We start from the raw sequence: 9,791 nt of genomic DNA on the forward strand, positions 1-9,791 counted from the left end.
CTAAAAGACACTGAACATAGCTCCTCTGTTTAGCTTTGAGAACAGAACTTCACTCAAAGAAGCCCCTGAAGTGTTTCCACGGTCCTCACCGCCCTTCAACACACTGAAAACATTTATTTACCCTGAATGAATGGTAAATGCAGCATTCATTCCATACCATGACCCCTGGAGTTGTGAAAATCAAGAACAAATCAAATAAGAAGTGAAGTCTTATTAACAAAGCATAATGCTTTAATATATATTTTTTGAATTATACAATAGTTTTGCAGCTCTGAACAGGTCTCCCGACCACATAAATAAGTGTCCTGCCATTGGGGAAAAAAATAAAAACACTGCATTCATTCAGCAGGCAAATGGTTTCCCTTCAGCTTGGTGCCACAAAGGAGATTTGAGGGCAATTCAACTCTGGCCAAACCGAGAGCTTTGCAAGTGAAAAATAACACAGTGCCACCACCCAGTGCACATCTCAAACTTATCAAATCAGAAACACCCTATAACAATTACACAAGTAACAATAATATGGAAATGAACAATAATTAGAATAATAATAAAAATAATAGGCCCAATTACAAAATAAGTGAGTTTGCTAACTTTATTTCAAAGAACCAACAAAAAAAATAAATTTCCTTTGGTCAAGTAAAAAAAGAGAAGAAAAAATAGGAGAACACTGCCCATGCCAGTATCTGCTGTCCCTCAGATTTTTTTCATTGTTGTTTTTTTTGTTCGTTTGTTTGGTTTTTTGTTTTTTTTGTTTTTGTTTTTTTTACAGTAGGCTAGATACTTGAGGCTCTAAGGCTGCGGAGGAAGTGCAGAAGGCAATCTGGTTATGGTGTCACTCTTGCTCCATGCTGCAGCATGCTGTGTGAGGGTGAGGGGGCTGCTCAGACGGCAGGTGATGGGGCGTCGGGGTCAGGCTCGTTGTTGTAGTTGTTGCTGTAGTGGTGGCCTGCGGGAGGGTGGTTGGGGAGAATGTCCAGCTCGTCCACCTGGGGTCCGGGGTGCATGACCACTAGCTGATCTTGGGGAATGTCCGCTGCGGCCGCCGCCAGGTTCGTGATGGACTTGCTTTTCACACACTGGAAGTCCACGTGTCTGCTCTTGCCCTCCTCCTTCTCCCAGGACATGCGGATGAACGGCCTTTGAACATAATTGTAGATGACTTCTGGGCGCCCACCAGGGCGCTTTTTCACTTTCTCCTTGTATGTGGGGTAACCTGCATAACACCGGCTCAAGTAAATCAGGCTGCAAGACTGGATGTCTGGCAAACTGAAAAACTAGTCGACACTTCAAAAAAAACAACTCGGGGCTCAAGCGGACGATGCCATAATTGAGTGAAAACAATAAAAATACTGTCTGTGTGATAATGTGAGACAGACATTATGCAAAATCTTACCTTCAATACCAAGTCTAATTTTCTTCAATCCTCGCTCCTTTAAAACTGATTTGGCAACGTCTCGGTTTTCAATGTACTTGAAGAAACGATAGAGTTTTGTACTGTATATAACTAGAGAAAAAACAAACAAACAAACAAAAAATTTAATGATTTGCTTTCCAATAATTTTAATCATCTTACCTACAAAACTTCTTCACATAAAAAGATTAAAATGATCATAAAAAGTTTTAAATTATTTAACCCCTAATGTGATATTAATGTTACAAAGTGTGTTAACAAACAGTGTTAACGACAGTGCTATGGTACTTTAGATTCAGCGAAATGATGCTACAGCTGATGTTAATGTGTAAGTGAATGCATGAGTACTTACTCTGAGAGTACTCCTCTCCCATCTGAGGGGGATACTCCTCATCCCAGTCCACCACGTCATCATCTGTCAGTACTACAATATGACACTCCCTCTCCCCACTCTGAGCACTGGCAACCATCAGCGGCAACACCATCTCCTCCAGGTAAAATTCAAACTGCCTCCGTGCTCCATCATTCGACAGCTCGTGCATCAGGGCACCTATGGAGTGAGTCCAAACACAGGTATAAAAATCAGCACCTTCCAATACAGAGCATATTCTAGACTGCTCAAAGAACCATAACAGACACAGAGCACCAAAGCTGCTACTTTAGAAGTGCACTGTTACAAAGACTCACAAATCTCAACACAAACAGAGTAAGCTTTGGAAGCTTCTGTATGGTAAACGGGGAGAAAAAGCCAAAGGCATACTCACTGAGGTCCCGGCATTTGATAGTGCTGTAGTCGAAGGAGATGCACAGATAGTCACATGCTTCCCTTAGCTCAGGAATGGAGATTCCATCAGGGCAGCGGATTATCCCAGATTTATAGTAATCCTGACAGTTACACAGAGCACAGAAAACACAGAGGCAGCCATTACACAGGCTGAAAAACTAAAACACAACGGCCCCTAAAAGCAAAATGGAAGAATAGCCAACAGTCTCTTTGCTGACACTGGTCGGTTGCCAACTGACTGGAACGATGGAGATCGCTCAACAGCACATAAAACAGTGGGGGCAGAGCAATGAGATTACTGAGTGGCTGTGCTGATGTGGTGAATCCTACTGCTCACTCCACTTTTATTAGCCAGCTCTGTGGATAGTGGTGACTGAAATTGATCCAAATCAGAGGTCAACTACAAAGCCATTTACATTGCACTCATTCACTTTATTGATCTCTCTTCTCTTGTACAGTCCTGGACTACAGCATCCCACTGCAGAAAAAAAAACTGCAGAGTCCATTCAGAACTCTGTGTAAGACAGAGTGCATTAAAAGCTGATCCAGCATAAAGATGATTATAGGCTCTTGTTGTGCGGTTGCTTTGAGTATCAAACGGCCACAGCACAATGATCAGATACACTGAGGCAAAACCCATATAATAATAAAAGCAGATGCTTTGTGCTATTACAGTGTCACATGCTGGCTATACAGTGCCAACTCTGGGCATGTCCAGAAAGAATGGCTTACTGCTGGCATGACTGCACTCATGCTGGAGTAGAATCACTAACAGCACTGGCATATTAACACAAAGGTAAAATCAAAGACAAAATCAGTTAATAACAACAATAATGCACTTTACCATTATTTCAGCACAGATGTGATGCATCTAGGCAGTGGTCTTGAATGGCACTGCATGTATTATAAGACGAATCCATTAAAATCTATTTTATTTTTTGAAAAGCCAATCAAGGCAAACCAATGGATAATTTGAGCAAAGAAAAGATTAAGTGTTGTCGCTAAATTTTACTGATTGTAAACTGTAATTAATCCACTGATGTAAGTTTGCAAGACTGACTTGTCATAGATACGGATTCAGTGCAGCAGACTGATATCAACAGCTGGCTGTTCTATTACACTCATTTAAGCATGGCTTGAATGTCATTTGGATCGGTCAAGTCCAAGACCAGACCTATTCATCTGAGGATTCTTAAAAAGGTCTGGACTAATGCAAATTTCCAGTCTGCGTGTGTTCAAGATGTACAGCACTACAATAAAATACTAATGTCACAGCTTACATCAGCACGTCAGATAATGTACTTATGAAATAGCAAACTTACCAAAATTGCCCTAAACACAGTTGAGCTGATTCCCTCAGCAACTTCATACTCTCCTTTTTCATTAGGTCTTGTGAAATTGTGCTCCCTTCCAGATCCAAACATTCTACAAGACAAACACACAGAAAACATCGTGTGAACTGTTGGTTCAAATGTGTTTTTAATTTAACAACACTGGAATGACACACACATGAAAATAAGAAGTCTTTATCATAATAATCACCATATGGAGACAGAGAACAAACACTACAATAATAAAGAAATATATAGCTTTTTTGAATTTCATTTAAATGGACTAGATCAACAGAGAAAAGGATCCCCCCCCCCCACTGCATCCAGTCTGCAAAAGTGGAAAAATCATGGACAAAACGGCAGTGTGATGCATATTATGAAACAGCAGTGTCTACTTGTGTTACAAATTGTCTTGCATAAAAGTTGAGAAATATGACTAAATTCGTCCATACCTGCCCAGCATAGTATTGGGTTGAGCTGTGAAGATGGAGGGGTCCACCACAAACCGTGTATTGTCCACGATGAGAGTGACTCGTTCAGAGGTTCGCATGCTACGGGTACCCTCTTTGACATTGTCGTAAACAAAGACCATCTCGCCCACACTCATTCCCTTGAAAGTGCCTTCTGAGCTAGACAAGCTGCTGTTGCGGCTGCTGATTACCCCACTGCTGCTGCTGCTGGATCCACTGGGAGAGACCCGCTGAGGCCTGGGGCTACTGGGCCTAGAGCCCCCTTCCCGATCTGCAGAGACAAAACAGCCATTTTCAGCTGAGAAATTCTCTGACGTAAAACAAGTTCTAAATGGTTTAGCTACTATATTATGTCATTTTGTAGGGTATTGGCAACATCTGCCATTCCCAGGGGAAACAGAACTTAGACAAAGAAAGTGGAAAAAAAAAAAAAAAAAAAAAATACAGACAGGCACCATGAGCAAGCTTGATCTCACCACTGTTGTGCTGTCGTGTGGGCGAGGTCACATTTCGAATGCAGGGTGTGAGTTGGCCTTCGCCCCTCTCATGTGAGGAGTCACGTGAGCGGTCACTAGAGCGGCGACGATCTCGAGAGCGGTCACAGCCTCCACTGGCACCATGAAGGCTCATCTTAACCGGGTCAGCCTCAAGTCAAGACTCACACGACTGGGCACTGAAGACAGCAAGACAATGTGAGAGGTCCGTTACTACAATTTCCCCTAATTTGATGTTTTTGTGACTAACATCATGATGTAATGATATCCTTGTTTCAAAGAAATATCACACAGGCATGCATTTCTCAGTAGCACCAGTTCACTGCAACCAAAAAGGTGTTGCTGGTTAAAGAGGTTACTCACTGGTAAATTTATACCTGATCGCGTGCACTGTATATTAAAGGGGGAAAGACACATATTTATAACTATGTCACTACATATGCTTGATGATTTTCTGGCGAGTTGATGATCATCTAAAATATTCAAATAGGAGGCGAACACTTTTAAATAATGGTGATGCGAGTTTGAAAACCACACTTAGCCAAAGATCAATGGGCCTCATACAAGAACCACACATATGAAAAGATTTATTCTTAAATGGTTTATATGAGCAACATTTTTGAATTTTCACTATTGTACAACCAATTTACAAGTGGACCAGATCTGTTGCATGCTGTTCTCCAAAACAACAAAACTTTGTTTTTTGTTTTTTTGTTTTTTTCATTACTTCATGGGAATTTTAAGTTTGATTACACACATTTACGTTTTAACATGTATAATCATTTCGAGTTTATTCTGATTACTGGTGGCATTAGATTTTAGATTAGATGTTTTACTCAGCTATTTGAATTGCGACACATTATAAAATGTACTCATATAAAAATATTATTAACTTTCTATTTAATATGGAGGCCACTATATAACCCTACCAGAGCAGCATCTCAAACTGGCAGTGCTGCATCATTCATTATGGCATGTGTTCTCCTGTCTGTCTCTGTGAGGCAGACTCTCCCTGTCATCACGCCACCCAGTCCAGCCACGAACCACTTTGCTTTGGGGAGACTTTTCATTTTAATCCAGTCTCGTATCAAGCCCATTTCTTCTTTAAGCTAGTGACAGCACAGGCCTCAAGTGATGCTTACTAACGATGCCTGCTTTGTTCCGTTTGCTGAATCTGACATGGCAAACTCATACAAGCCAATCTCATGGAAAAAAGTACAAGAATACAAAAATGTTCTTGCGTGAGATCCAACGTCTTTTCAAACAGCTTGTCAAAATCATATGTATCACACAGAAAAAGTGGCATTATCATTTCAAACAACTTAGGTCTACTCCTTGGTTGTCTATGTATGTAATATAAGATAAGAAATATTTTCAAATATATATACTAATTCAATAACCTATGGAAACAATAACACAGGTTCTACTAGAGATAACTGCATCATGGCCCTGTCTGGACTGTCTGTATAACGTTCCCAGACTGATTCCACCATCTCAGTTTACATACACCGACTAATGTCTTTGTTTAACAAATGAAACAACTCAGTTTTGTTTAGAGGCTGACATATGGAAACATCAGTTAAATCTTGATTAAACTGAGTATACTATTGTCAACACAAGCCTGTTAACTTGTAAAACTATAGAATCATGCCAGACTAAAATCTTTCTTCTGAAATACACAGTATTCACTGTAATTGTGTACAGTTACGATTGATAGAACACTTTACTGGTATATAAAAACCAGATAACTGGTTAAATTTTTTTTTAAAAAGTCAGCTCAGATTAACTACACTGAGTGTGCCCACTACTATGTGAATACCTTGAGCAATGTCTGAAATGATCGCCAAACCACCTGTCAAATGCCTGTAAATTTCGACACTGGCTGATGAATCGATTTTGCCACTTAATAGTAATCGAGCAACCTAAAAACAACCCTCTCCAAAGAGTTTATGTTTAAAGCCAGAACAATAAATTTAAATGATAAATGCTGTGCGTGCAAATGGCAAACGCTGTCTTGTACTAATCATATTTGTAAATGTACATACATTTTAAATTTATTCTCAAATACAACAACTTTCAAAATTAAATTATACTGACACACTGTGTTTATGAAATACTGTCTAAAAACTCAAAAAAAGTATTTAATAAGTTGCTCTCTTTATGGATAACAGAAAAAGTGGCTTGGTGAAGTCTCTCTGAAAAGTTTTTCAGTCTACCAGGGAGATCATTTAAAATAATTTCAGGCCCTGAGTTTAGGTTCATGGTCGTCTGAAAACAGTCTCCACTAACTACTGAAAATGAGATACATGGGAAAAAGGCAGCTAAAGCAACAGATCAGCTTGTATTTGTTAATGTTATACTACCTTGTGTAATGTCAAGTGCTGGGAGCTACTGCAGTGAAATTAAAATCCTGCATCTGCTGCACTTGTAACCTGAGAGATACGGAGATGTGTCGGAATAGTATACGCATTGCTTTTAAAAGGTTTTTTTAAAATCGAGAACTTAGATAAAAATATATCAATGACAGATATTCAAAAATTTGAAAATATCGGCCCTGATTATCTAACGACCAGACAATCGGTTGACACCTACTGTGGGACCTGTCGGTCAGTCCCAGCTTATCAAAGACCAAAACAGCCTGCAAAATAACAGAATATATAACTGATATAAGACCCATATTGGGCCGTTATAATTTTGTATTAAGGGGTAGAAACAGCAGCAGCCATTAAAGAAGACATGGGCTCAGCTGTTAGGCTAAATATTTCACTGTGTAGACAACCATTTGTTAATTAGTGTACAGGGAAGACGCTACATTGTACTGAGTACTGAGAGATTTAAGATATTCTTTAACTTCAGTTGTAGGTTTACAGTGATCATCAGCTTAAGGTCTTTTTGGAAGAAAGCAGAATACTGCATAAGGTAACAACAGAGATAAGAGATCTTTAGCTTATGTCACTATTTCAGAGTAGATCTGTGTGTTCACAGAGCTTAAATTGTTCAGCTAAAAGGAAAAAAAAAAACATGACTCCTGCTTCGTACTGCAAAAATAAGTAAATAAAAATTAAAAATACTTTTAAGAATGTAAAAACCTATCAGAGAGCCAAGAAATTCCAGAAATATTTCATATCCATGCCAGTTTCTAAAACAGAGCAAAATGCAAATACTTGCCCAACTAACTCACCATATTTAGCCCTAAATTCGTTGAGATTCTGGATAATGTGGGCATTTCTCTTATTCCTACATACACCTCTCAGCACATTGTTCCAAGGTCTGATTCTGTTCTTGCTTCATTATGGAAAATAACTGGCATTACTTCAATGTGAATGACACCTCAGTCTGCCATGCTGACAATGAGGTGACTAACACAACCTGTATGCTCTTTTGCTCATTATTTACTAGAAAAAGTTACTGGCTTGTGATCATTAACCCATGGTAATCAGATGTAAAGAAAACAGTCTTTCTGGGTATTGACATATAAAAAAATATGGCCATGACTGGAACACACACACAAAAAACCACAGTGCTGTATCCTAATGACAGTCCTTAAAATGATTAAATATGTTCTTAATCTCAAAGCACTCTAATCACTATTATTTCTGACCCAACAGTTTTCCAATAGCACAGTGTACCCATGGGTAAATGGGACTGCTATGGCAGAATGCAGCCACAAAAACGTTAGAAATCCCACAACAGAAACTTTGCCAATTCCAAATTTCCATTTTGTACCAAAATAAGCAGGACTTCTAAACTTACGTATAAAGAAACGAATATTTCTTAGTTTCTGATCAAATAATGAACAAAACGGGACCCACCTTACGGGATTGTAGCTTGTAGGCTGAAAATCTTTCGTTCCACGTTTTTAGTATAGCTGATAGTGCTCCCTCATACGACTGTGGACGTGCTGCCATTACACGCACACCATGTAATCCACCCTAGATTCTTCTGCATTCATATGCCTCTACTATAAAAAGCACACTATATAAACCCAGTACATTCAGAAAACGTACACATTAAAAGTCATCAGGGTATATAACGTAAAACAACATGTTGTTCACTGACACCTTATACCATTTTAAGCAATTATAGATGGTTTTGACATGACAAACCTTTCATAATTATTTTCTACTACTAGGCAGCAATGTTTGAAACTATTAACTGAAAAGTTTCTTTTATCCAAATCAAAACTAACTTACGTCAGCCTCACCTGAAGAACAGGTTAGCCAAACACATTCCACTCTTGCTGTCAAACAGGAAATAGCTATGCTAACTCGATAACACTAGTTTCAGATTTACTCTGTTACCCACCTTAACTATACGAAAATGACTAAAATAGGAAACAATTCAAACGAGCTCTTACAAGTAACAGACATACAGGTATAACTGTTGAATATCCCAGTGGACCAGCGCTTACTGTCTCGCTGGTCACTTTGCTAGCTGATTAGCTCACACCAACGCTAACATAGTCACTTCCCCCAAATAGTTCGCTGTGCTAACGAGTGGTTCTGGGTTTGGCTATTTGATTTTAATCACAAACCAGATTTACTCGCTAGACAAATTCATGACAACTCTATTATAAAACCGTCGAGATGAGATAAACCTTTGTTAAGCGACAACCGATTACAATTTTCCTCCTTAGCAGTAAATGTATTCTGCTAGCCAGCTAACGGGTAGGTAACTAGCTAACGCTAGCTAACAGTGCCAGTAACTAAACCAACGTTAACTTTAGCTATGCTAGCAATATGTCTTCAGCGTTAGCAGTCCATGATAGCGTAAACAATTGCAACGTTAGCTAACCAGCAAACAATATTGTATTGCTGGCCACAACTGCCAATATTTAAATGAAAATGAAACACTTTCTTACCTCTAAGCTGTCACTTGCATTAGTATTCGACAAAATGTCTTATTGTCAACACGTCCGTTAAAACGCATATAAAAGGTGGGCAAAATTCCAACGCCCCCTCAGCATTTTCCAAAAAGGCAATACAGATCCCTTTACTGCTGGCAGGATATAACCGATCACACGGCCCAGATATCGCGAGAACGCCTTTGCTTTTTGCCTTACATGTTCTTTTCAACTCCTGGTAGAAGTTGCCATTGTACACTGATCGAAGAGTAGCTCCTCCTACCCATATGCGGACTCTTAATATTATAGGCGAAACTGATGTGAGATCAGCGTTAAGGCACAATTTGAGAAAATCCTTCGTTTTCATTGGACATATTTGCATGCTGATTAAATAAACAAATAAAGAAATAAATACCCATTGGTCTCAAAATGTTCAGAATAAGTTTAACATATGAAAA

General features: G+C 39.1%; 1 protein-coding gene across 3 annotated transcripts; it reads right to left on the minus strand.

Annotated features, from left to right (window-relative positions):
* Positions 1-281: 281 nt before the first annotated feature.
* btbd10b (BTB (POZ) domain containing 10b) lies at positions 282-9,452 on the minus strand. 3 transcript variants are annotated; one of them, XM_030794361.1, is made up of 9 exons: positions 9,352-9,452; positions 8,303-8,451; positions 4,473-4,669; positions 3,979-4,267; positions 3,518-3,620; positions 2,176-2,296; positions 1,764-1,961; positions 1,394-1,504; positions 282-1,213 (listed from the first exon to the last, which is right to left on the minus strand). In XM_030794361.1, exons 3-9 carry the CDS (start codon positions 4,624-4,626, stop codon positions 882-884), a joined length of 1,308 nt encoding a protein of 435 aa, XP_030650221.1. In that variant the 5' UTR covers positions 4,627-4,669; positions 8,303-8,451; positions 9,352-9,452; the 3' UTR covers positions 282-881. The 3 variants fall into 3 exon arrangements, with proteins under 3 accessions (XP_030650221.1, XP_030650222.1, XP_030650223.1); XM_030794362.1 differs by lacking the exon at positions 8,303-8,451; XM_030794363.1 differs by lacking the exons at positions 8,303-8,451; positions 9,352-9,452 and having other exon boundaries at positions 3,979-4,136; positions 4,188-4,267; positions 4,473-4,641.
* Between the last annotated feature and the right edge of the window lie 339 nt (positions 9,453-9,791).

The sequence above is a fragment of the Chanos chanos genome, chromosome 2 (assembly GCF_902362185.1).
Source record: "Chanos chanos chromosome 2, fChaCha1.1, whole genome shotgun sequence".
NCBI classification, from domain to species: Eukaryota; Metazoa; Chordata; class Actinopteri; order Gonorynchiformes; family Chanidae; genus Chanos; species Chanos chanos.

Bases quoted from the DNA above. Each gene is read 5' to 3' on its own strand.
- btbd10b (XM_030794362.1), bottom strand. From the start codon at position 4,626: ATGAGCCTTCATGGTGCCAGTGGAGGCTGTGACCGCTCTCGAGATCGT. The intron at 1,505-1,763 runs GTAAGTACTCAT...TTTTTTCTCTAG, and splicing joins GGGAGAGGAGTACTCTCAGA to TTATATACAGTACAAAACTC. The intron at 1,214-1,393 runs GTAAGATTTTGC...GGTGTTATGCAG, and splicing joins AATTAGACTTGGTATTGAAG to GTTACCCCACATACAAGGAG.